Source organism: Toxotes jaculatrix, chromosome 12, assembly GCF_017976425.1.
Source record: "Toxotes jaculatrix isolate fToxJac2 chromosome 12, fToxJac2.pri, whole genome shotgun sequence".
NCBI classification, from domain to species: Eukaryota; Metazoa; Chordata; class Actinopteri; family Toxotidae; genus Toxotes; species Toxotes jaculatrix.
The window spans coordinates 14,941,007-14,968,953 of record NC_054405.1 but is presented as its reverse complement, the minus strand read 5'-3'; the positions used below and the strand labels follow the sequence as shown (position 1 = coordinate 14,968,953).

General features: G+C 37.8%; 3 protein-coding genes across 3 annotated transcripts; 1 reads left to right on the top strand and 2 right to left on the bottom strand.

The window, feature by feature from the left end:
• Window positions 1–3: 3 nt before the first annotated feature.
• LOC121191011 lies at window positions 4–9,283 on the bottom strand. The gene is made up of 13 exons (XM_041052055.1): window positions 9,279–9,283; window positions 8,903–9,039; window positions 5,713–5,817; window positions 4,364–4,406; window positions 4,086–4,129; window positions 3,921–3,954; window positions 2,437–2,462; window positions 2,270–2,314; window positions 2,095–2,146; window positions 1,165–1,220; window positions 976–1,035; window positions 759–821; window positions 4–194 (listed from the first exon to the last, which is right to left on the bottom strand). The coding sequence occupies exons 1-13, from the start codon at window positions 9,281–9,283 to the stop codon at window positions 163–165; spliced, it is 702 nt and encodes a 233-aa protein (XP_040907989.1). The 3' UTR covers window positions 4–162.
• A 210-nt stretch (window positions 9,284–9,493) lies between these two features.
• myl10 (myosin, light chain 10, regulatory) lies at window positions 9,494–12,904 on the bottom strand. The gene is made up of 6 exons (XM_041051310.1): window positions 12,810–12,904; window positions 11,941–12,016; window positions 11,364–11,468; window positions 11,116–11,194; window positions 10,453–10,501; window positions 9,494–9,679 (listed from the first exon to the last, which is right to left on the bottom strand). Exons 1-6 carry the CDS (start codon window positions 12,843–12,845, stop codon window positions 9,575–9,577), a joined length of 450 nt encoding a protein of 149 aa, XP_040907244.1. The 5' UTR covers window positions 12,846–12,904; the 3' UTR covers window positions 9,494–9,574.
• Window positions 12,905–18,431: 5,527 nt separating this feature from the next.
• kctd7 (potassium channel tetramerization domain containing 7) lies at window positions 18,432–27,449 on the top strand. Its single transcript, XM_041052441.1, has 4 exons — window positions 18,432–19,007; window positions 20,319–20,488; window positions 24,056–24,234; window positions 24,638–27,449. Exons 1-4 carry the CDS (start codon window positions 18,702–18,704, stop codon window positions 25,012–25,014), a joined length of 1,032 nt encoding a protein of 343 aa, XP_040908375.1. The 5' UTR covers window positions 18,432–18,701; the 3' UTR covers window positions 25,015–27,449.
• The last annotated feature ends 498 nt before the right edge of the window (window positions 27,450–27,947 follow it).

The window sequence follows — 27,947 nt, the reverse complement described above, 5'->3', positions numbered from 1 at the left end:
ATGGAGGTTCATGAGTTTTTATTCTCACAGCTGTGCACAAAATCATATCACATTACACATCACAAACAGCAGGAATAAAAAAAAAAAAAAAAAAATCTGTACTTTCAGCTATAGACAACAGACCGTTTGCATCTTTTCACTGATGTTTTCTGGTGCCCCACATCAGCTTTCATTCACATAATCAGGTTCATCTGCTACAAAACAAAAACAAAGGGTGGAAGAATAGTTAATATTTCAGCTTTGAGATACCAAACAAGTTCACGTTGTGGTGAGTTGGCACAATAGCACCTGTCTATTGCTCACTATACCAGATCATCTGGTAATCATACTAATACTAAGCTAAATACTAACATTATACTCCTTATTATACTCCCACTATATTTTGTACTAGTTATTATTTCAACACATGGGTATCTGTAGCTCTTGAAAAGTCTTAAAAAGCAGAGTTTCATTTCTTGATCATTACATTCCTTAAAAATTAATATAGATCTGACACACTATAATTCTTTTCCACCTCCATTTTAAAATTATGAGTCTTCCCTAAATGTTTCTTCTTTTCTTTGACCATCTGTGAGCTCTACATGGGTTAATTCAGCCAGTAGGTTCACTTGTTCTCAGATGGGCCAAAAAATCTTCTGCTTGAGCAGAATATGTTTTTATTCTCCAGTTATAGAGTAATACTGTTTTTTTTTTTAATTTAAAAAAACAGTATACTTTCTGTGCATGTAATTAACAAACAAATGATGTATGATACTCACAATCTTCTTCATTCTGCCTAACTTGTTCCAGGTATCCAGCGTTTTCATAGCTGTCTTCATCATCTGTTTGGTGACAAAGCAGTTTGAAGCTTTAATACCTGGTATTTTTTGCCAACCCTCTTTCACATTCGTACAACTTAACATAGATCCACTAACAAGAAACCACACATCTCTGACTGAATCACAATTGATATTTCAATACAGTGTCTGGACGTACCATCGTCTATTGGCAATGATTGGATAAAGTTTGCGTAGACCCCCTGCGTCTGATCAGCTTCTAGACAAACACACAAAAGTAAAAGTAAACAAAGTAAACAAACAATTCTATAAGTTGGAAAAACTGGTAATAAGCATAATTTCAGTGTTCAAGGGTAAAGAAGAGACGAACGTGAAAAAAAATGCTCACCATCTATATCTATTTCATTCTTTTCATTTTCATACACAGAGTTCGGTAGTGGAGCTCTACAAAACAACACACAGATAGGACATTTTAGACACACAATTTATTAAACATATCAGAAATTTTTCAGGGGCTTAAATTTGAGGGGTTGCTAGAAATAATCTTGGTTCATCCTGACTCCACAGAGCTACCCAATTTAATCTTGAGCATTACAAAAATAATTTAGTTTTGGTGATGGTTATTTAGTTTTTATTTAGTGTTTAAGCTTTTTGATTTGCCACCTCCAAATCCATCAGTAGGTTTGAACATAAAGTGCTTCCTGAATTCTTAGTAACCACTAGCTGGTTTCAAACTAGTGATTTACTAATTGAGGCTGCACCATTAAAATTTGTGAAAACTTTAAGCGTGTTTTCTGGTAAAGAGTAACCTATTAATATGTTCCTTAGAAACATCTAGACCACTGTTCAATCAAGAGCAGCCTATGTAAAAAGGAAGTCATTCTAACATATGCAGTTTCAGAGGCGCAAAAGATCTTATGTAAATATGGGTATCATAATGTTTGTTTTATTTCCGTGTGTTTCACAGTTAGTAGTATTCATACAGTTCATTATAAGTAGAAAGTATGAGTATGCCTGACTTAACCATTCAGTCAAATGTTTCATAAATTGAGGTACGTGTTATTTTTGTGTCATGTAATTTGAAATCTTCAACATTTACAGCACAAACAGAATTCATCAAGTGTCATTTCAGATAGGTCAACTTAATGACATTTTTTCTCTCTAGTGAAAATGTTTTCTGTTTTTAGAAGTATATTTTAAATAGTATATTTACAATATAAAAAAATGAATGCAGAATTACACCAAGTGTGCATTGCTTTTTTTTCTTTGTTTTTGTATTTTTAATGGGAAAGTGAAAGAGAAGAACTGGGATACTTACACATATGTATGTTCCAGACTTCCTGTTTGAGGTGCAGCATTGCAGGGTGTATCTTTTTACATCAAGGACACAGCAATAATGCAGTTGTACACTGATTAATGTATGAAAAAGAAATACAAATACTAGAGAATGAATGTAAGTAAATAATGTGAGTAATGAATGTATGTAAACTTACCAGGTTCTTTGATATTTTCATAGTCCGACTGGTCATCTGCTGAATCTGTAACACATGGCGTTGAAGTATATATCTCTTTCAGTAGATCAGCTCACCACTACAGGTTTAAGTGGTTAATGCTTTCTTTGTTTTAAAACTGAAACCTTGTAAAACCAAGATAATCTTACCTGGTGAGAAGTCTTCTTGGATTTCACTGAAAAACATATGAATTATTTATTTATTTTTTCTTTACACCATACCTTTGAGTCATACCTTTGATTTTATCTTTGGTTTTGTTTTATGTTTTGAAACCCCCACAGTGAAAGTTTTTCTCTTTAACACAATCTGTTCAGACTAAAAATATCATAACATAACAGCAACAATCTGTTATGGTGATATGTTTAGATATAAAATTTTTTTCTTGAGTTACATTAAGGATCATTATCAGTACTGGGTCTGACCAAAAACACCTCTAACGCTCGCTAATTACACAAAAATTCATTAAAAAAACCATTAGTCTGTGGTTTTACAGAGATTCACAAGCTGGAACTATTTCTTGCTTTAGTTGGGCACAGCGATTGTGTGCAGCTTGTCATAATGTTTGGTAGCATTGTGCCTGTTCAGAGGCTAAAAACAAAACCAGTGCTCACCCACAGAAACCTGCGCTGTAGCTGTAGCAAACTTGTCTTCTACATATTACGTTTATATCTTGCTAATTTGCTTTCCCCAGTTGCATAATGGTGGCAAATGTAATCACTTCCTGGATTATGTTCAGAGGCAACGTTATAACGTTGGTGGACGTACAAAGTTCAGAACTTTAACACTAGAGACCAGATCCTGCAACCACAGTCCCGTCGAAGGTTATGGTTTTGCTTAAATTTCACTGCTGACTTTCTTTGAATTAAACAGACAATGAGACAATGAGTTGTCCTGAAACTTAACCAAGTGCTGTGAGTGCCCAAATAAAATCATAAAAAGTTTGATAATGTCGTTGCCAGAGTATTCTGGGATCAGATATATTGGCTGACAGTCTGTGAAATTTTACTGATAAGCTCAATATGAATATATTTGCAACATGCCAAATATATTAATTAATAATATATCCTGATTGTGTAAACAAAAAAACATAATCCAGTCATGATTACATTTTCCTCAGAGAGTACTTTCTGTCGCTTATCAGTTCTATATTAACATAATTTCTTGGAGCTGCCTGCAAGAAATAGTTCTCAACAATTCCAGAGGAAGTCATTTTTACATTTCTGTTTATATAAGCTAAGCTAATCACATTCTGACTTCACAGATGTGCGAGCGATATTGATCTTTTTGGTACACGTTTGGAAAGAAAGCGAAAAAAATGTACTCATCAAAATGTTGGACCGCTCCTGTTCCGTTTCACACTTCAAGTATGGGCTTGCAGTTCCTCTTTAAATGAGCAAAATTTAGAGAAATGCCTTTGTTTGCATCTTACCCAGAGAAAGATTAAAAGATTCCTCCTCGATGTCTGTGTTTACTACAAAGACTACTGAGGTGTTTAGCTTATGGCTTAGCTCAAAGACTATATTACTCTTCTCATGTGCAAAATAACAAGCATGGCAGTCCCTTCAAACACACACACACTGCAGTACCTTTACACAGAGATGAGGTTAGTTAATGTACGTCGCAATGTACTTACACTGTGGCTGAGTTTATCTGATTGGCCCTGGTCACTGAAAAAAAACAAAAAAACAGTCTCAAAGTCAGTCTAATTAAAAGTTAATAAGAAATACAAAGCCAGATGGGAAATTATTGTTTGTGGTCAGCAGATAGCAATGTCTGAGTCTGTGCTGAGTTACTTTACCTGTTTTTGACTGCGTCACAGCAAATACACTTCCCCCACGACGGCTGTCAAGATAGCATTTTAATGTCAAAAACTGAAAAAAATAAGAAATCTTATAATAAAAACTAAACATTAATACAAATTTACTACAGTGTTGACATTGGATCCATTTTAAACTGTTTGTGTTTCTTGACTACATATGTCACAGATCTCAGCAATTAAAAACAAAAGTTTATCATAAACAACAGGGGCGATGGTCAAAGCAGTGTGCCAGCATGGACCAAACACTGAATACTCACAATGTATGCGGGTCATATTCCTGTTGCCCCTCATGTATGACCTCTGCAAGAAATCAAAAGCAGTGAAACTGTAGCGTGTGAAACTTTTAACCCGGTGTTCAAAAGTTAATACAAGCGCTAAAACTGCAAACCAGAAAATGTGCGTGACTTTCCAGTGTAGTATGCAGGGTATGACTGATCACTTTTCCACATGTCTTTTGATACAGAGACTGGCGTCATTGTGCTTCGAACCAAGAGCTTCTCAGATCATCATCAGCAGTTTGTAAGTTTCCGTCCTCTTGGTTATATGTGCATATTTAATTTGCATATTAAAACAACTTGAGCTGAACCACCTGAAATTGTATGTTTTCACACTTGTCAGAGGTGGAAAAGGTGGTTTGACGCTAAAGACAAAAGTGTGACAAGTGATGTTGCATGCAAGTGAGTTAAATGTCCACTGAAGAGACTAAAACATCAGGTCTGTGTGGACCGAGGAGACTATAGCGTTCCTCAAATTAATACAAGCAGACATACAAACAAACATAAATGCCATCTTTTTCCACATTGTGTTTATTCCTTTGAGGTTTAACTGCTGCCGTTTTAATTGGCGCATCTTTTTGTGCCCTTTTCTTCAGCAGTGATTTAATGGCACCTGACTGGAGAATCGGCACCACCAACTCCCTAATATTCACAAAAAAGTAGCGGATGGAGACTTGCAATAATTAGCATTTTCAGCAGCCTTTCACCTTGTTTTGGTAATCACAGTGCAGTGAGGACATCCAATGAGAAGGTATTTCATTTGTTTTCCTACAATATTCCATCATAGCAATTAAAGCATTGTTAAAGTTTTTATGGTTCTTTTTAGGCAGCTCAGGTCACCGGGCCTCAGTCCTGGTTCTGTTAAACACTGAACTTCATTGCTTGTAGAAACCTTGGTGAATTGAACTAAACATAGTGCTACAGGTGGCCGTTTAACTCAGCATAAAGACTAGAAACTAAATGACAGCTACATTTGTTTCATCCACACAGAAACCAAAGTGCAAACAATGCCACCCAAGCTAACTTAGACAGTTGCTGGTGCTAGCTTCATGTGCACTTTACAGATGTGGTATTAACTCTCTCACCCAATTTTCTGCAAAAAAGCAACTAAGCCTATTTCCCCAAAATGCTAAGCTATTCCTTCAGTGGTAAATTAGTGTTTAGCTGTCTCCAGCCAGTCTTTGCTTTTTGACGATGAGAATTGTTCTGTTTTTTTTTCCGTTTGTTTTTTTTTTTTTTTCATAAAATAAGCATTATAAATACTGTTGTGACATGCAGGGGCAAAAAAAACAAGTTCAATGCCACAATTCTTATCTACCAAATGCACTTACTGGACTTCCTTTTGCAGCGCATACAAAGGAGAAACAGTAGACTTAGAGACACAGTTGACACAACAGTCAGGACTGCAGCTAACGGACTGGAGTTTCCAATCATGCCTAAAAGACACACAAATGACACATATGACCAACTATTAAATGAACCCAATGCAATGGACTGACACAGTTAATAAATAATTACCAACCAAGTCAAATGCTAAAAGTTTGTTAGTTATGAAGTGGTGTTGTTGCTGAGATTATATTAATCGTTAAACGTTGCTGGTCAACTATCAGCTCTCTTCTCTCTTGTCATGGTTGAAGTAGCTGCCGTTTTCCTGTTAACAAGACAGAATGAATCACAGGATGTGGTTGGCCGAAACAAAACTGAAACGTGGTTTGTAGGTTGTGTATGGGACTGACACCTACGACTGTATGCTGGTACTTAAGAAGTATTACAGCCCCCAGAGCAAGAACACTGTGGCATTGTGATACTAGCTTTAATGCAGCTTTAAAGTCTATCTAAAGTTTCTATCTATATCTGCAGGGGGCTGGTTTCACAACAGTATATTAGACTGACTGGTCTGTTATAAAGTTGTATAAAAAGCGATAAATGTCACATCTACCCCACTTTCACGTCATCTCCAACGTAAAAGCTTTAACCCAGAAAGCACTTTGCCCTTCATCGTTGTTTTTCAGAATTGCACCAAAGCTTCTGTTAAAGGATCGTCAGAGACTAAAACTGTTCCAAGGGCAAAATCTAAAATGTATCTCTGTCCGAAATCAAAATACAGCCATTAAATCCAAGCTGTTTATCTACTGTGGGTTAGATTGTCTGTTGTCCGATGACCAGTTCTGCTGTAAACTGCAGGTTTTACAACTGTGCAGTCTTATGCATTATCAAATAAACGGTGACAGTTGTCAGGCCATCATCAAGGACATGAATTTTGCCCGTTAGACAATGTTATTTTTCACGACCCTTAGACATGTAAAAATCTCAACAACGCTGTTTAATGCTATATTCTGTTAATGACATACATGTTAGTCATTCATTGTACAGTATGTTTTTTTGGAGGTTTTGTTTTTTATTTGTGTGCATACATTTGCTATTTCCCTCCTTGACGTAGATTCTGGTTTAGATTCAGGACTGGGCTATAACATTGTTACTGTTGTTTTGGTTTTACATTTTGGGTCATGGTCTCACTGGAACGTAAATCTTTCCAATGAGCTGCAGTTTTCCATCACAGTCACCGTCTTCTGTGAAACTGTACTAATGTTGCACTACCTGAGACGTGGCCAGAAAGTTGAGTTCCCTCCCACATGTGTGGTGTGGTTTTTCTGTTTGATACACTGCCTCAGCTGTGTCTAATGTAATAATTTTTAGAATGTAAAATTTGCAGTGTCAGTGCATGGCAAAAATGCTATGGTTAAGGTTATGGGGAAGGACTGTAGTTAGTTTTAGGTCTGTGACGGGGATGCAGTCAGTTCTGGAGTCCCCAAGAGGGTCCATCTCTCCTCTGGGGACCTCAGGTCTGCAAGCCAGTGGGAAAAGACTAGGGTCTATCTGCTAGGGTGTATCTTAACATTAGCAAAATGTGGGCAAAGAAGCGTAGGATCCAACTAAATGCTTTCTTCAGGCAGTTGTGGGCTATGTGTTAAAGACTGGCATGTCGTATGGTTTGTCTGTGAAGTAACTACATGGTTATTTTTATCCTTACTTAGAAGAAGTTAAATTAGGAACACTGTAAAATATGTTTTTTAATTCTTGTGTTTTATGGCCACATTTGAAAGGCAGTAAGATTTTAGGTGCATAGAATTCAGTAAAATCAAGACACAGTATTTAGCAACACAAAGGTTTATGTGATATATTATCATCTCTTTTGGATGGTTTTTACAGGGCTAGAAGAAATATTAACATCTCCAACAGGCCAACACCACCTAGACTTCATGTAATATCAACCAGGTTGTATTTTGTAGGTAATATAGCCAATTTCTTTTTTTTTTTTTTAACTTGCCTAAAAACAACAAAAGCTGTTCTCAAATATGGTAAAATTAAGAAAAATAAAACATTCTTCACATACTGGGACCCAACTTTCTGCCCACTGGCTCGCAGACCTAAGGTCAACACACCTCTCATTACTTTACTCTCTGCACAGACACTGAACAGTGGCGTTGGATGTAAACTGTAAGATACAGAATTGTCCAGGGTTATTCCTCGGGATACTGATTTTGGTCTTGGTGAACTCCTGATAGTTAGTTTACAAACTACGGCCTCAGAAATAACCATAAGGTGGAATCAACATCTCTTTAAAACAGTTTAGAGTCAAACTGAACATTATATCCTTCATTAAGGGAGGATTTATTGCTGGACTGTTGTATTAGACAGCTTTGGCTTTTGCTAGGTGTTCCTAATAAGCTGACAACTGGGTGTATTTAAAATGTACCTATTGCAGAGAAACAACTGTGCCATATATACTACTGCACGTACTATGCTTTTTTTTACTATGTTTTGTTTTTCTTTTTTTTGCTAATTATTTTAAATAGTAAGAATTCTTAGAGAACACTTTCTCCTATTTTACTGCAAGCATATATATATATATATATATATATATATATATATATATATATATATATATATATATATGCTTATATATATATATATATATATAATGTATATATATATAATTATGTTCTACGAGTGTAAAAAGCCTATGCACTAAGGCAGCAGACTGGATGATTATTGCTAATGCGTTGAGGTGCATGTTAATGTTCATCTAATGTGAAAAATGGAACTATACAGTATATAGGTTATATATTGTTGGGTAGTTTATGGCAAATTTATTAAGCCACTTGTTTTATATATAAAACTAAATATATAGTATAGAGAAGTAAAAACCACAACATGTCCCCATGAAATATTGTGAAGTAAAAGTACAAGAAAATTAAGATGCCCAAGTAAAGTACAAGTAAGTGTGCTTAGCTAGATTCCATCACATATTTTTAATGTGTTGACTAAAACAATATCTATGTTTTGTGTGCAACTTCTACAGAAACACCAAAGGGTGTGTTTGTGAATTTGGCATCCGATTTTGTTCAGACCTCTTCACAGACACATCAAAGATATTATTCATCTATTTTAAAATGACAAACTAAGAGTTAACATGACGCTTTACGGGAGCAAAACAAAACATACTAATATGTGTGTTACCTTCGGTGGTCCGGCTGCCTTCATTCTTCAGTGGCAGCAGAACAAGCTGTGCTTCCTCTTTCAGCACCTCGCCACATCCGTCACATTCATGACAGAGAGGACCTCCCCGAAATGCACATCTCCATTCTCCGTGTGGTCTGAATTGGAAGAAAAATAACAGTGATCACCTGCTTTTACTGTTTGATATTTTAATTTGAGGTTTCATTTTTTTGCTCTCTGCAAGCCTTTGCGATGTGACCAATGTTGCCTTCTAGCTGTTGTTAAATGTCACAGTTCTGCACTACAAAGCCAGAATGCACTAAATAGCTACTGTAGCTCCCAAGTTACAACTGAGCACCATTTAAAAATAAATACCATCGAAACATTTTGCAGCTACTGCATTTTTTTTCAGTGCAGCATTCTAAAGTTTTATTTATTATTATTGTTAATAATCAGGAAGTCATTACAACTCATATATTTGTTACACAGTTTGGCCAGAATTACAAAACTGCAGCAATGTCATTTAATGTCATATAAACCAACATACAGCAGCAATGAAATGAACCCAGGATTCTTGTGAAACTTTTATTGTTAAAGCTGTGGGTGAAAGAAGACAACATGTGATGATGTTTGATTGAAGGGTCTCAGGTGGCGTGTGATGGACAGACGATTGGAGGGTTGTTGCTGGCTGTTTTACTCCTGCTCCTTGTCCTCTCCATGGGTGATAACGTAACACAGGTTCTTGTAATCCAGGTTTCCAGCAACATCCAGAGGAAAGTTTGTGAACATCTGGTTTACCTAAAAGAAGTTACGGTTGGGATGGGATCTAAAACTCAGACTGATCCTGAACTCAAGATAACCATGTGCTTGATGCATGCATGTTTGAAATGTGACGAGCATTGTGAAGTTAAAAACAGTTGTTAAAATGTTTAAATCCCCAACGTGGTTGTTACAACAGTAGTCTGACATTCATTCTTTCTGTTGCTGAGAGTTAGATGAGAAGATTGATACCACTCTGATATTGGTACTATAAATATGAAGCTACAGGTGACAGGAGTTAGCTTAGCTTAGCATAAAGGCTGTAAACAGGAAACCTGGCTCTGTGCAAAGGAGAAAAAAAAAAAGCTCACGAATTCAACAAACAAGATATAATGTGGGAATAAGCAAGCTGATTTTGCAGTGTTAACATATTTTGAGTGGTTTACAAGTGAAACCACAGGCAAACTGAATCTTCGCAGTTTCATTCATTCATTTCATTCATTTATTATAACGGCAAATTATGGTTATAGCTGCTTTAAAATAAACAGTCACAGTTAGACGGTACATGAAGAACTGCAAGCGACTGGTTCTATGTGTTTTTAATAGTTGCAGTGTTTCAGGCTTGAGCTCAGAGCAAGTACCTAATGTCTGCTAGTGTCTAATGTATGGTAAAATTGACAGTCCTTTTCAGTGAGAAGGTGCCGTGTATCTATCATTAATATGTATTCCCTTCATCATGCAATGATCTCTGTATCTTTCTCTCAGATGGAGTAACAGACCCCTGTAAGCAGTGGTGGATGGACATGCATTACCTCATCCTCTGTGAACTTGTCTGCCTGAGACATGAGGTGGTATTTGATGCTGTGAAGGAAAGACTATAATTTGTTAGTCGTTCTTAGATCTTGACCAATATTATTTTTCCTTTTCCTTTTAAAATTCTTATTGACCAATCATAGACAGAACATAGGATCTCAACTTTTTTCTTTTTTTTGCATGTGCTTTACATTAGATTTCTTCACAGTGTTGATTTACAGGTATTTTTCACAGCTGACATTTTGACGTCACAGCAGGAAAAGCACGAGTGTAAACAAGGTCAGTATAAATGATAGTTCATAAATAGAATGGCATTTTCAGTAGAGCGTATTCTCCTGACCTATTGGTGGAAATGGAGATCCCCTGACTGTTGATCTAACGCCACCATCAGGTCACATTTTGAATCTGTCCATTGCTTTGACATTACCAAACTATGACATTACCATCAGCTTCATCTAGACTTTGTCTTAACTGCTAACTGGGAAATGATAGCTCTAACCTAAGATGGTGAATATGGTAAACATTATACCTGCTATTTATCATTGTGAGCATGTTAGCATGCTGACTTTATCACTTAGCTCAAAGCACCACTGTGCAGTACAGCCTGACAGAAACACTAGTATGGCTGAAGACATGTTGCAAAGATATTTTAAAATGCTTACTCCTCTCCTCTTAGGACGCCTTTTCCCTCAGGGTCAAAGATCTTGAAAGCATTGAGAATGGTTTCCTCAGGGTCAGTTCCTAAATGATGAAAGACATTTCAAGAAGACGGCTTAATATTTTATTTTAAAAAAGCGTTGTGGTACATGACGTTAATCAATTTGGCCCACACACTGTTCTAGTTAACCTGATGTAGCAGGGGTTCAGATCGACATGAAGTCAGTTCTAGTTCACAGATAGCCTGACTAACCTTTGAGCTTCTCTCCAAACATAGCTAGGAAGATGGTGAAGTTGATGGGGCCTGGAGCCTCCTTCATCATCTCATCCAGCTCATCATTGCCAACATTGAGACGTCCTGCATAGAGCAGAGAAAACCTCTGTGCTAAACACGTGATGCTGAGAGGAGACACAGACCATCCAACAAGCTTTTCCGTCACAGCAAACTAAAACCTCAAAGGTTGGAGTTTGGCTTGGATTTATAGTTTCAGTCAGTCTTCGTGGAATTAATTCAATGTTTTCAGAAAGCTGGGCAGACACTGTACAGTTTCTTGGTTGAATAAACTTAAATAGAACTGTTGCTGAACCAAACTGAACAGGATTCCCTTGCTTAAGTTCAGTGTGAGCAGTCACATCATGACTGATCAGTTGATCCATACAGTGTGAGCATAAGAGCTGCAGGTTCTGACGGTTAAGAAAGGCCAGAATGTACAGGTACAGGATTAATAGAAAAAAAATTAAAAACACAGTGTCTGCCAAGTTCAAGCTACAAAAGAAAGTGTCTGTGCATTTGTGTTAGGACAGGGAGCCCTTCCCTAGATCTAACTCACCTAGAGCAGCATATGTGTCTCTCAGGTCACCCTTGTCAATGAAACCATCCCTGTTCTGGTCCATGATGGTGAAGGCCTGGAGAAAAAGATGGACAGATTTCATTTTTCTGAAATTGTACGTTACTGCACAAATTCTCACATTTTACAACTGCATTTCTAATCATTCAAAAGGCATCACCTGTTAGCGTGTATGTTTTCATTTGAATCAATTGCTGTTGTAGCTCATTTCACCGATTAAAGCACCTTCACCCTGCAGCCTGAAAGACCTTGATAGTTCATGGCTGAGAGCCACCTGCTGTAGCCAATGTCCTATACTGTGTATGTAGATCCTTTAGTTAAATGAAAGGAACTTTAACACAATTACAACTAGACAACGAAAAGTCCTGCCCTCATTTTATTTAATGCAAGCACGGAGATATTATCAGCAACATGTTTTTCAGTAAGGAGTCATTAATGTAAGAACAGCCTGGTGCAGCAACTGTGCACAGACTCATGTCATCACAGAGACTTTGCCAGGTTTGGTACATTGGGCCTGTCTTAAGACCAAAAACTGTGCTTACTGACCATATCTGGAAACCATGCCTAAAAAATGTCTAAAATAGTTTAGTACAAGTACCTTAAATGTACCTATTGGAAGTGAAGTACTTCATGCCATGAAAATAAAAATATTTTCCAGTTCCAGTCACAATAATAATACATATCCCTCAAGACCTATTTTTCTTCAAACAAAGAAAGTCAAATATGGATTCACATGATAACAAGTGCTGTTTCTAAATCTGGATCAGGAAATGTACTGGGAGAAAAAAAACCTATCTGTAACACACGATTAATAGAAATGTGACAGACGTAGCTGTCAGCAGTTGTCTCACTTCCTTGAACTCCTGGATCTGTGCCTGTTCAAACATGCTGAACACATTGGAGCCAGCCTCGGTTGTCTTCTTCTTCGCCTTCTTCGGTGCCTGAAAGGACAATTTGAGAGATTTCTTGTGTATTAAATTGTTGCCTTACATATCTGATTATTTTCAATGATTCCTTTTATATCTATTTTTTTGTGTGTTGGATCATTATATGTAGTTACACTGCTCTTTTTTTATTACTGTTGTTTTGTGTCTTTTGATTTCTGATTTAGTAGAATTTAGTTTATCACTGATCAGCTTACTGCTAACCGGGCTTGCCTCTACATTAGCTGTCTGGAGCTAATGTGGTTATTAATGTGATCAAATGAATGTGATTAATTTCAGTGTTGCATTTCCTAAGAGAACTTAATATCGGTCATTCACTAGTGATCATTTGTCGCTTCCTGAAATGCAGTAGTGGAAGAGGAACTATCCCAGTATAATAATACTCCTATACACTTAAACGTTCTGTATTCAAAATCCTATTGAAGTAGGAATTTTGTAGAATCCCATTTTTTTTTTTTGCTGATTTCTGAATACAACCACTGAATGTGTTTCTCAGTTTCTGAAAGGTAATCTGCAAGAGTGAAAAGAAAACTGTCCGACATGGGAGAAGTACTTTGGTGCAAACTGTGCAAATGGTACAAAAAAAAAAAGCCCAAATTATCACAGCTCACACAAAATCATTTTTATCCACACAATGTGGTAAAACTGAACAAGAGAATCTAGCTTTATTTATTTATTTATTTATTTATTTATTTGGCTTCATTTCAAAGACATATGACATTTAAGAGTCACATGAGACAAACAACACCCACTCTGCTGTAAGGTTAGTCTTTATATGCTGAATCCCCTGAAAGTGCTCAACACATGGCAACTTTGTGTGTGTATCATGGATTTACATTATTCAGTCATGGCAACAATCTTTTGATATGTTAAGTGTAACCTTTGTGTAATTACCTAAATAAAAATGTCTGGTATTTGTTGTTTTTCCAAATCATATTTCTCAGAGATACAGTAGCTTGGCATCTCCATCCTTATATGGACTGTAGAGGTTAAAGTACCAGACATAAACTTGATGTTATTTCTTCCTAACATTGCCCCAGGAGAACACACCTGAACAAACAAGGTGAGGAGAACAGGCAAATAAAGAAAGATGTGAAGGACAAAGAGGGCAGTCTTACCATGGTGGAGGAGTTTCTCAACACGCTCTGAACTCCCTGAGAGATAACTTTTTTAGCCTCCCTCTGCAGTTATATAGACTTGATCACATCAGCCAAGTTGGGCTAAGTTTAGACAATTGGGGGTGGATCAAAATCACAGGTATTCCTGCCATATAGAGACCTAGCACATCACACCCACCTTCATCATCCATAAAACTTCTATTGTAGTGACAGAGGGAGCTGTCAGCAGCAGGACGGGTATGGATTATGGACAAATGCTCATACCCGAAGCTTCATTCAGGCTAATCATAGCTCACAGTATCACCCACATTAACTCCATAATGAAATAATACTCCCGAGTGCTAGAATAAGCTTTATATGTTGGAGTGACCTTTGAAGGCAAATGCAGATTTGTTGACAAATAGAAACATTTTTCCCACTGTTATGTCAAGCTGTGTTGTCTGTTTACATTTACTGTGAAATCTAGGATGAATAAAGGAGCACCAAAAGTGCAGCACATAGTTGGTTTTTTTTTTTTTGTATTTTATTGTGCGAAGAAGCATGTCCTGAGCATGTGAATCACTGGGGAAAGTGCTCTGATTGATATGTTGCTTTGTTTTGTTTGTAAAGGCAGTCCACAGTGTGAATCTGTCACACAGCTGTACCTCTAACTCGTGGCCACACAACCTTGAAACTTTGGAGACACATGTTTTGGATATGTAATCTAAAATAGGTGTATATTTTCATATCCATATATAGTGTATGGTTTATATCTACTGTATGTGTGTTCCATGTATGCACATAGTTGTACAATGATAAAAATGAGAGCCTGACATGGCCGAGAGACCCCAACTAACTGCAACTGGAGAAACCAGAAGAAAATTAGATAATATGTTGGTTCAAATAGTACAGTTCATTGAGTTCATAGCACCAACCTGAAGTGTACAAAGTCTCAGGACTCCTAATATCAGTCCCAGTATCAGGTCTCCAGAGAAGATGTGTCATGGCTGCATCAATCTTCATGGCTTCATAGAGACCTTGTCATGATTAGGACTACCCGTCATGCGTTGCATCCAAGACTATATGGGTTTCAATACATTTTATCATGCAAAATAAAATTGCATATATGTCCCTTACAGTTATGTTTTTAATAATAATTGATGCTCTTCTGTATATATCCTGTGATACATGTAATTTGGAATATCATTCATATGAATCCTGAATAAGTTGAAGGAGGATATAGTATCAAACTCATCCTATAAAATGTCTGTATGTTCATGAAACATATTGTTTCTATATTTTCCACACACAGAATCTGGTGATCATGTCTCATGTCCTGATTATGGAAACAGTCCATGGCAAATGTTATAACACCTGAAACTGATTCAGTATTTAAGAAGCTTTATGTTAACAAAGCATCACTGAGCGCAGATAATCTCACAGAACACAGTATCTTTTCACATGTGATCATTATTTTTATTGAATTCCTTATCAAACCAGTCAAATAAAAAAAAGTGCATAAAAGAGTGCTTAACTTAAGAACAAGGACAACATTTTTATTTTTACAATTAATTGTTTTTACAGCACATTTTATTTTATATTAACATGTAACATTATATGTGTATTATACTTATTCTATATTTACCAAAGTATTCAAAATCAAACAGTCCAAAGTTGTGCTTGTAACAGTAATGCCTTAACATAACAAATCAAATTATAACTTTTACAACATGTATTTCTCAAAAATGTAAGATATCAGTCTGTAAAAGATTATACTATTGTTAATGGTATTAAGAATTATTTGAAGACTGTCTTCAAATAATGTCACTGACATGTGATAAGTAAGCACACAAGACATTAATTACTGTACTGTTCAGGACATAAACAGTTTCCATACATTTGCAGTAACATACTGTTTTGGATGTAACAAAGCTAAATACTTTTAGAATTTATTGTTTTCTCATTCACTCTGAACTCTGTGTCTCTGTCTTGACTTCTGAGCAAAGGGTGGCGAAAGCTTCCTGTGGGTGTTTCTGTGGTAGTGTGTATGAGGAGCTTCCCAAACCCACCAACACAGATGAAGCACATGATGACAACCTTGTCTGTGCAGGTTGGGTCAGGACGGCCCTCATCGTCTAGTAACTGAAGAGGGTGGTGCTGGGGGAGGAGGGGAAGGGAGGCTCTGATGTTACTCACTGGGTCTTCAGACTGAGCTTGCCGCCAGTTCTCTGCTGAAGTGTAGGGTCTTCCTGGGATGATGGCTAGCTTGACATCCACTCTCAAATGCCCCAGGAGGCCGTAGACACAGAATGAGTCCTTCCCTGTCAGAGTCAAACACAAACACATAATGAATTGTTTTGGAAGCTGTAATTCAACCATTGTTTTGTAGGTAGATATTTTTAAAGTGGTTTCTAATAAGGGAATAAGGTTGCCATACTAAATGCAATCCACATACAGCATGTAATGTTAATTTTATGTCTTTAGTGGTACTTTTGTAGTTCTTGTGAGGAGATTACTTAATCATATGAGTGAGGAAAAAGGCAACCACCGCTCTCCACTTTGTCCTGTAGTCCATCCATCCTTCTCATCTGGTCCGAAGCAAATGTCTTTTCTGTCGTCAAGACAATCCAGGATTTTTAAAAGTTGTCTTACCTGCATGGTCCTCCTCCAACTCATAGGCGGCTCTGGAGGATCCGTGGTCTCCTGAAGGCCATGTTTCTGCTCCTCGGTTTTCCACAGCAGTTCAGTAATCCAGTCGTTTTGTTATCCAACAAATGCGTTTTCCAGTAGTTCGTTTCCAGAGATTAAATCCTCCAAGAGTTTGCTTTCCACAGCTTTGATTTGCAACAGGTCCACTTGTGTCCAAATCCAGGTGCAAAGGGAAGATTCCACATAAAGTGCAGTCTATTTATACCCTCCGTTACTTTCCTTTTAGTGGCGCACGCGCTTGCGTGTGCGCCAATAATAATTATTATTAATAATAATATTAAAAACTTTATCCAAACTTTTCCAGTTTTTTTAATATAATAAAAAAAAACACTGGACAGACAATCTGCATTTTCACTGTGAAAAAGGTTTTGAGCAAGTTCGCTCAGGTTCAGACAAGCACTGTTTGTCACTGTGTTTTACTGAATTCTAAAAATGTGTATGTAGTATTAATTCCCATAGTTAGATAGTGCAGGGAGAAAGACAAAACTCCAACATACCAAAAAGCAACCAAGAGAGACAGGGTGATGGCCAAAAGACAGAAAGAGGTAAAGACATTTTGCAGGGCTTCCACACCACCCAGCACTTCCCGTGAAAGTGATCAGACACCCGTGTGTGCAGAGCTCTTCTCACCTGCACTCTTCTCCAGATCCAAACTAGCCAACTGCTCTTCAGTGAGGTGTCATCTAAAATCCAAGTACTGTTATGTGTTCTTTTCCAATATTTACTTTCAGATGCGTGCGTCTGCTGCTGGCTGCATCTGTTATTAATTAGTTTTTATTAACAAGAAATACTGACAGTCTGATTCAGTCTAGGCAAACAAAATATAGTGGTCACTAACCAAACATTACTGTCATTACCAAAAATTTGTAGCCATGACCGAAACTTAGGATACTGATGTTGTTATTAACTAAGATGTTTTAGTGTTTGTTTCGATGTATATTAAAACGGAAGACTCCTTAACTTTAAGAGATAAGATAAGATAAGAGAAGAGAAGAGAATCCTTTATTAGTCACTCAGTGGGGAAATTGCATTTAGCAACAGCAGGGATACAGTACAGTAAGTGAAAGTGAGATATAAGTAAGAGGCCAATATGGCCAGAACAAGATTTAAATAAGGTAGAATAACTAAGAGACTAAACCAAGAGACAAGAAAAAATCCGCTGCTGTAAAAAATAAAATATACATACATACATACATAAATAAATAAATATGAGATGGAGATTGTTGAGTTGAGTGACAATATGCCTTATGCCCTTTGCAGCAAAAGAATGGATTCATTTCACAATGAATTTCACAAATTACAATTTTAAACACGTTGAAAAAAATGAATTATTTTTTCACCTTTGAAAAAATAAAAAATATATTTACAAGGTAGATGTAAACCAAATCTGAATGGTATAGCCCGTCTTGTGGTATTTATTATTCTGTGTCGGTGGTGACAAATTTTGGGAGAGGAAAAATATTCCAAAACTCTGACAGTACAATATGAGAATCTACTGTACAGTTACCAGAAATGTGCAGTGTCCTTGGATGGTATACCGCTTAGTTTGAGGATTAAGACACAACAATGGTTTACAGAAACAATTCTGTAAAATGAGAATGTTTGTAAAATGACCCATTTGTGTCGCTAAATTTAGTGGATTTTTATCGCTCGCCCTTAATAGCGCTACTTGACCGGACGTCATTACGGCGTGCGGACACGTCATGCACGTATGACAGAAGACAGCACGGGCCCAGTCCGGACTGCTAAGACTTTGGATTAAAATACTTAACCACATTTGCAACGCGTGGGTTTAACGTTTTATTTTGTTTTATTTTTTAAGGCGGAATTTCCCTGTTTCCGCTGCTGGTGTACAGGCTGGGTGTGTCCCTGCGACTGCTCGAGCCCCACCCTCCGCTCCCCGCCGTAGTAGTTGTTGTTGTTATTAACAGTCGCGCGGTGTGGCTCGTGCCATTGTCCCCTGATTTGTGCCAAGAGCTGGCTCGTCGCGCGCATGCAGCAGAATGGGTCGAGCGGGTCCAACGGTTCTGATGGCTGCAGCAGGGAGCGCCAGTCTCTGTCCTTTAGCCCGCTGCCCTCCGCTACTACACGGGTGAGACGCTTCATTCAGGAGAGACGGACGCTGCCTCTACCCAGAGTGATGGTGGTATTCTCGGCCGCAGGGGACACCGAGAAACCGAGCGATGCCATGTCCAGCTCGGACTCTGCGGAGGACGATTTCCGAAAGCCGGCCTTCCCCTCGCCGAACCTCACCCTCAGCAAGCCGCTCAGCTCCCCGCTGAACACACAGGAGCAGGAGGTAGGCCGCTTCACAGCACTGTTGTACATGGAAAATCATGATAAACCAGCTCTCACACAAGCTAACAAACTGCAAAACACTCTCAGGTAATGTTTAGCTTCAGACATTTAAAAAAGGGTTTGTATTTAACTATCCGCGTAAACATATTTACTGCAGAATCACTAACAGCTGTCATCCATAACAGCGGAAAAGTACTACAAGTACAAACACACAGCCAGCAAATCTGAGTCTAAGTTTCCATATAACTAAAATGACTATGGCCTTAGTTAGCAACACATAATACAGATTACACCATACACAATGTGCTGGACATTAGTGGAAGTCAAGTGGATATTTAATAGAATTGCTGCACATTAAATACATGTATAATATATGAATGACTTACACAGTGTATGTACATATGATAACAATATGTACAGACAGTACTTTCAAAGATTATCAACAGATGGATCTGAAATATGTCTGTTGTTGTGGTTGGGGTCTGTTTGAGCTGGCTCTGGCCCTGTCATGATTGGCTGGCAGCTGTGTCACCTGATTTGCGTTAATGAGCCAGCATGTGCCCTCCTCGGACCATCCAGCCCGCTGAAGGATCTAAACATGGATACAGCAGAATAATCCTCTTATAGTCCTCTGTGGTCTGACTGTAAAGTCACAGCTGATCAGACACTTGGAGTGACACATTCCTCCTCTCACAGGCCGCCCACAGCTCTTAGTATTAACTGTTTTTATTCTGTTTCTTTTGTTGATCTACTGGATGCAGTCCATTAAACAACAACACATGCAGCATTCATCATTTATATAACAAATCAGCATTCTACTCTTAAGATGATGTCTCCATGGTGCATGTACAGGGGGTGGGGGAACTTTATCATTTAAACATTTTTAAAAGCTTAACAAACCATCATTACAGATAAACAGTTATGACGATAAAACGTTCCTTCATTAAGAGAAGAGATTTCCCATATACTCACTAAAATAATTTAATGTACTTAAGCAATTGTAAGTATTTGTTTGTATTAAATTAGGCCCTATTTCACATCTCTTGACAGTCAAAATAATATATAATACAATATTATAAACAGATTTGAAAAACACACCTTCTTAAGCCAGTTGATTTAGTTTGATTGTAGCTTGATTGTTGTTAAATTTTTGATGGTGTCATGGCTGGAAAAAAGACATTTTCTCTAAATTTTTCATCCATTCAACAGTGTGTGGTGTGTAACATGCATTACAGACTCCACATGTTCACTAACATGGCTGTAGACTTTTAATCCTGTTATTTACCGGTTTTATTTCCATTCTCATCTGAAGTTTCCAGAAGTCATCTCTCTGAACGTTGGGGGCATGTACTTCACCACTCGGCTGTCTACTCTGCGGCGATACGAGGACACCATGTTGGCTGCCATGTTCAGTGGGCGTCACTACATCCCACGTGATGCTGAGGGACGCTACTTCATCGATCGGGATGGAACATATTTTGGGTGAGCTGCAATGTGCCTGAGCTGTACCCCAACTGATTTTAGACCAGGGAGCTCGGAAAAATATCAAATGCCAATATCAGTATCAATAGATTTTCTCGTAATCCATTGGAATTGCAAAAGAAGACAGCATCGCCATTACCACAGTAATTTCATATGGTTGTTATTTAGACAGTAATATTGTCTCGTGACTATGACAGAAACACTTGGGAGCAGGAAATATGTAAAGATAGCAGAGGACAAACATTTAGTCCCTTACAAAACTTCACACTCTCTCTCTCACACACTCTGAAAGTGGTTTCAAAGCTGCTGAAGGCAACTCATTATATTCTGACGTGTATCCATGAATCAGGTACTCTATGGAAACAGCCAGTATCTCTGGCTTCTGCTGGTGCTATAAACTGATTTAGATCTAGTTCTGTGCTCCTGCTTTGTCTTACATGCTACTTCTCATTTGATATAAATGCCTATACCAGTATCTCTGGGGTTAGATAGAATTGGCTCATGGATGCATGTAGCTCCTGATTTGGGCTGTGCTTTGACAATTAAATCTTAGAAACTTGTAGAAACGTTCTTGTAGAAAGTTATCTTTGGCTTCACCACACACAGAAAGCAAAATACTTGGCAACTGACAGTACAGGACAAGCGTCAGGGGCACAGTATTGACAAACAATGTGATTTAAAATGCATAAATACAGCAAGAATAAAGTATGATTAAAAAAGGAAGAAATACTAGATATTTGTGAAATTAGCTATTAGCTATAGCTATTCTCTGCAACTTCAGTAGACTTGACTGTGATCTGTAAACTTTTGTTCACCACTGAGATCTATCAGTCTCCAGACAGAACAAATCATATTTTATTGATTTTTTTTTTTTTTTAATTAGAGCAAAACAACAAACAGACGTCCTACAACACAAACTGGTTAATGAAACAGTACAGTGAAAAAAAGATGGTGACATAGAAAGTAATATCAAATTGCAAATTAACTGAAATTGTGAAGAATAACATACACATTATAAACAGAACATGGCCATGGTGTCTGTGGAATTTGTTTTAGGTACAGCATGGAGACAACACTCAGTACACAGTGTCTGTCATAATCACAATATTCCTAGATACCGAAGAGCTGAATGCATCATAATACATGATGCAAGGATGAGAAATGAACAGACAGAATTGTGAGTCTTTATTGCAGCAGGAAAAAGCTGCTCCTAACCCAGGGTGTTTTACTGGCCCTCTGGTAACCTGTAGCGGCTACCAGAGGGCAGAGGTTTGAAAAGTTAAGAAATCACCAAAGTGATTACAGTCCTTCCTGAGAGGGGACATGAAAGTCTGTTCCAAAATTACAATAGTGGCCAAGACACAAATGTCTCATACACAAATGTTAACTTCATGGTGGGGCAGGAAGAAAAGTAAATGGTTTTCACCCAGCCAGTAGGGTTCGTCCTCTGGGGACCCCAATGTCTCTGCTGCATTTCCTAAGATATTTCAGTCTGGACCAAAGTGGACCAACATCGCCGTCCCTGGAGCCACGCCACTAGCATGGCTAAAAAGGAAAAGCCAATTGCTTTAATTATGAATGTGATAACAAGCAGAGTCAAGATGTATGACTTGTGTAAGAAGTGGGTTGGGTTGGGGTGAGGTCAGTTCTCTGTGAATGCCCCAGTGTGTGTCTGATTGAGGAGGTGTGTATTAAAGATTTAAACACTAAGAGCTAACAGAATGACAGATGGCAGACATGTAACTCTAAAACATAATAAAAAAAAAAAAACCTTCAGAGGATGCTGGTCCACTGCAGGTGTACAGCCCCTCAGAAAAGAGCCTTTTCATTTGGGATATTAACACTGGTGTTTTTGGGGGGCTGTTGTCTCGCTGGAAAATAAATCTTCTTTCACGCTGCTATTGTGTTGTTCACTGCAGCAGCCTTTCCTCCAGGATCTCTCTGTACTTTTTTGCCGTCATTTGATCCCCTGTGTTCACAAGCCTTTCAGGTTCAGTTGCAGAGAAGCAGAATCATAATCTTAGCATCTTTTCTGGTCAAGTACTGTATGCAGATATGCACAATTTGAGTCCAGTAGTCTGTAGTTCTCAGTAAACATTCACATAGTGCTGAGAACAGATGTAGATTCAAATATAGACGTACAGCTAAATAAAGATAAGCGGACATAAAAATATAGCTAATGTGCCCAGGAAAGTAGGTATGGATGTAAAACAGCCGCTTGAGAAAATCAGATCTGTACAGAGGTCAAAGCGTTATGGTCAGAAGTGTGATATATTTATGTCACAACTTCTTACAGCAGTAATACACCTGAAAATGAAAGTAATGATGTAATCATTTCCCCCCACATTAAAGTTACCAGCAAAATAACCATTCAGTATTTTGACATTGTTTTAAGGCAGTGTTTCCAGCCTCTAGCTGGATGAATTTGTATGTAATAATGTAGTAATTTACAGGAGTGGGCCATAATCCTGTCTCTCCTGTCTGTGCAATTCTATGTCTCTGATAAAAGAAGTGATGTAGTGAGTTGTCTGGATGAACAGTTTAGAAATTTTAATGGGTGTTTGTTTAGGGGTAGAATAGGCAAGAATGTCTCTTTTTGCATATTCTAGCTTATTAAATATATCGTGTGAAATCATGTGAAAATCCCATATCTGTTGAGTGCTTTATGCAATCCAGACTGCTCATAAGTGTGACTTAAATTTTCAAAGTGAGATAATAATAATTTTCAACCTGGTCACACACAAAAGAGAAAGTGAGACTCAACATGAGGCTGCAGGAAACTACAGTCTTTCATTTGCAGCAGTATTTCACACAGAAGAATCTCTGAGGTTTCAAGGTGTCACTTGTAAAAAGTGATCATGAAAATATAAGATGCCGTCAGGATATTTCAGAATCGACTATGCAGATGAAAGTTATTCATTGTTCAGGCCTCACAGCTTTTTATCAGAGCAGAATTGTAGCTTTCAAGAAAAAAAAAATGAGTAATTTTACTAGTTCCTTCTCTTCAGTTGATATTATTTACTGCTTTTCTCTTTTTTATTTTATTGTATACAGAATACCTTTGGACGGTTAGTCAGAAAAAACTGTTTTAAGATGACTTGGGCCCTGTAATGGATGTTTTTTTCATGATTTTTGACATTTTGTAGATTAATCAGTGAATCGAGAATATAATCAGTAGCTTAATCAATAATGAAAATAATCATTAGTTTCAGCCCCAAAGACAAGCAAAAGCCAAAGCAGCTCAGTCAGTCACAATCTGAGAAATAATTTATGGCACGTCAGATTGAAGTTAAAAATTTATCAGCTAAATTTCTTTTTGTATTCTGTTTTGATAATGTCAGTTACTAACCTGCTTCCTTCCCCCATCAAACCAAAGATGGAGGAATCTGTCTATAGCTGGTTACTAGAAACTAATAGACACCTGACAGCCAATCAGCTGTAGCCTGTAACCGCAGTACTAATAAAGGTTAACATATGCGTCTTGTCAAAACTCTTGGCTGCACTGTTTTTCCTGTTTGGTTTTAAAGACTCAGAGCATACTCATAGTCATGCTGTTTCCATCTGAAGGGACATCCTGAACTTCCTCCGAGAAGGTGAGCTTCCTCACAGGGACAGAGTGAGGGCGGTGCACAGAGAGGCTCAGTACTACTCCATTGGCCCGCTGCTGGACAGCCTGGAGGACATTCAGCCGCTCACGGGAGAGAAAGTTCGTCAAGCTTTCCTTGACCTGCTTCCCTATTACAAAGGTAACTGAAATGAGCATGGCTGTTAGTGGTTTCTGTTTGCACTTTTGCTAAGCTTGTCAACAGCACATGATTGGGCCTCTGTGAGCTGAGCTGTTTTGTTCCTTTACCTTAGCTGCAGGCAAAGAGCCGGGTTGGGTGTGGATTGGCCAGCCTTATATAGTACACATGCATTTTGCTCTTAATCCTAGGAGTTGTTTTACACTTTTGGGTGTTTTATTACAAATTAGAAGGCATACAGCCTGATTAGGTAGTTCCTAATTCTAGTATACAATTTACCATGATTTAATTTAAGGACAGTGGATATCATTCAAAGTTACACCGATTACTTACATTGTAAACATAAACGTGATAGGAAGGGATGGGTATGAACAGGGAGAATGACTCCTTGTTCTTTTCATTTCAGACAATCTGGAGCGGATTGTGGAGATTGCCAAACTGAGGGCAATGCAGAAAAAGGCACGATTTGCCAAGTTGAAGATCTGCGTCTACAAGGAGGAGATGCCCATCACGCCATACGAGCGCCCTCTTTTTAACTCTCTGCGCTTTGAACGCTCGGACAGCGAGGCCAAGCTCTTTGAGCATCACTGCGAGGTGGACGTTTCCTTCGGACCTTGGGAGGCAGTGGCAGATGTTTACGACCTGCTGCACTGCATCGTCAGTGACCTTGCAGAGCGAGGCATCACTGCCGAGCAGCAGTGCATTGGTGTCTGTGACAAGCACCTTATCAACCATTACTACTGCAAGAGGCCAATCTATGAGTTTAAGATCACGTGGTGGTGAAGCTGGAGGAAGACAGTCATGGCCGATCGGACCAAAAAGCAAAAGGATGGATGTTCCATTTTTTTTCTATAACTCAGCCGATATTGGTTTTTGTATTGATGTTGCCAATATTTTGTGCTGATGTCTTAAAATGTGACCCTTTAAATCATTCTCCAATATAGATAGATAGTTTCCCCCAAATATTTTTCTTTTCTGTCTTATCAAAATAGAAAAACACTATGAAGAAAACAAATTGCACTCAGTTGGCAGTTTATTAGGAACACCTAGCTAAAACTAATGTAGTCTAACACTGCTGCTAAATCCTCCTCCATGAAGATTCTAATGTTCAGGTTTTGTTGAAGCTGTTCTAGAGAGGTGTTGATTCACCTGTATGATCATTTTACAGTCTGTAGGTTGTGATGATGTTGAACTGTATTGCATTGATATAAATAAGGTGGACAAAGTAATAGAAACACCTATTAATATAATGCGATATAAGTCAACAGCCCCACAAACCTCCAGCCTCTAAAGTGATGATCATACAATTGAATCAACACTTCTCTAAAACAGTTTCAACAAAAACTGAACAGATTTAACGAGGTGTAACCCAATAAGCTGGAGACTGAGTGTAAATACCATCACTTTCCAATGGCACACGACTAATACTTTAAAACGTAAGGTCATCTGTGATGCACAGGTGTACTCTGGGACCTCATGACATCAATGTTGGGCGTGATTACAGGTCCAACAAAGCAGACCTCTGAGCACAGCCCATCACTTAAGAAGAAAGGGTGAAACAGACTCTGCACTTTGAGTTGCTGCAGAATAAGTTTCTATTTAAAACTCTATTGACCTTCACTTGATGACACATTATGACACATTTCAGACTTAGTTTTATTTTCTCCACCAGTGTCTTCACTAGATGTGTTCAGGCACAGTAATGATCACAAGGGTTTTGGCAGCACTCAGAGCCCAGCTCACAGTCACTGTGGTTACATGCAAGTTGAAGAACAAAACACAGTGGGAAAAAATATGCCTAAAGTCACAGGCTAACATACCATAAGTTTAGCCATAGCTGCAAGCAGTGGTTCATATTTTTGCATTCAGCTTTTCATTTGTAAGATGAACAATGGATTTTCAAGTCGCATAGTTCTGCTTCAAGGCACGTAACCTTGACCCAAAGTGTCTTTTTAGGCTTTAAATCTATTTTCTTCCAACTTGTGTACATAACCAGTGACCTAGCATTGCTGTGACTGAAAGCAACCAGAGTAGACACTGATGAAGACTGAAAGCTGTTGCTGACGTGCCACTCTCGCTATGCAGCTAATATAAACAAGGTGTTAGATAAAAATCTGAATATGCAAAAAATCTGAAGCCTGAGGTGACTGTCACCTCAGAAATGGGTGACATGATCTGTATCTCATTTAAAAGCCAATTCTGCTCATGGTTCACTAACATACAAAATGTATTCATTATTATTATTATTACTCATATTAATTAATTCATAACTGATTTATAAGTTTAACTGTAGCTTTGCCCAAAGCCCTGAACCCAATCACTTACCACTGATAAGTGATTGGGTTCAGGGCTGTCTCACCACATTTCCAGTTCTAACATTCAAAGATCCTTCAAGTAAATATTGAATATTGTAAGTAAGTAAACTGAAGTTAAATGTGTATTTTTAGGACTAAGTTTTGTTTCAGGATACAGATTAACTGTGAACCTGTTCCTTTTGGATAAACAGAGTATATTTTAATTATGCAGCCTCCTGAGGAGTGTGTTTTTAAAGATGTGAGAGAGGTTGGGTGGTATTCATTTTGTCATGCTGTCAAACAGTTGTCACTTTTTATGTGGTTCCGTAGTATCACCATGTAAACGGAGTTGTATGGGATTGCAGGAAAGTAAATTTGTTGCACACTAATACAAATTTGCAAATGTTGTCATGGCAGAAATATAGTGAGAATCTTAAATCTAACAACTTCAGTAGTTATTTACATTACAACTTTATGAAATTCATTGAAGCTGCCAGCTTCAGTAGAGCATCAAAGCTAAGTTAAATAGGTATTTCCTACTGTACTTGATGATAAAGTTTGAGCACCTTGTGACTGTAACTAAGATATATTTTTTACCTCAAACAGCTCCATAGTTATTAACTATAGAAACTAACAGCATAAACATCCGTTCATTTATCTTCACTAAGCAAACCAACATGCTTCTGTTGTTGATGTATTTCTGGTAGATAATGCAGGAGAGACCTATTCCTCCTTTGGAGCACTACAAATCTTAATTTACCTTGTTATGTTTTGCAATGTTTTGAATGTTTTTTATATTGTTTATCTCTTTCTGTTAGCTTCTAGGAAGCTACACGTGTATAGTCCTCTTTGGGTTTAGTTTGTTTATAGTAAAAGAGCAATGTGTGATTTTTAATATTTATGATAAAATTAAAAATAACTTAAATGCTAAACGTGTCCCCCTTTATTAATGAAAGTACATAGAAGTATTGACAAGAACAGTAAAATATTGCTACTGAATGGACTGACGTAGTGATGAGGTTTGATTTTTATCTTAATCTAAGTTTTTTTGAGGAATCCACAATGCTATATTGTACAGTACCTCTTTGTACATTTTCTCCTCTGCAGCTTCCTGAGAGGGGTGGGTAGATCAATTCTACTGATATGGAGTCTTGTTTAGACCATCGATACAAGCATCAAGAGGACTGATAGCAAAAACATATGGATCCTTCACTTTAGCTCTCATCCTGGGCACGTTTCTTGCCACTGTATATTCAGATGTACCCTACTAATAATTAGTTCACCCCATAAATCATGACATATTTCTCTCTTTACATGACACATGAGCTGCTCTTAACAATAAAGTATCAATGTCAGAATTGATATTGGTGATCCTGACCCTGAGACCATTTGGTATCAGATTAAAACCAAATGTTGTGGTTT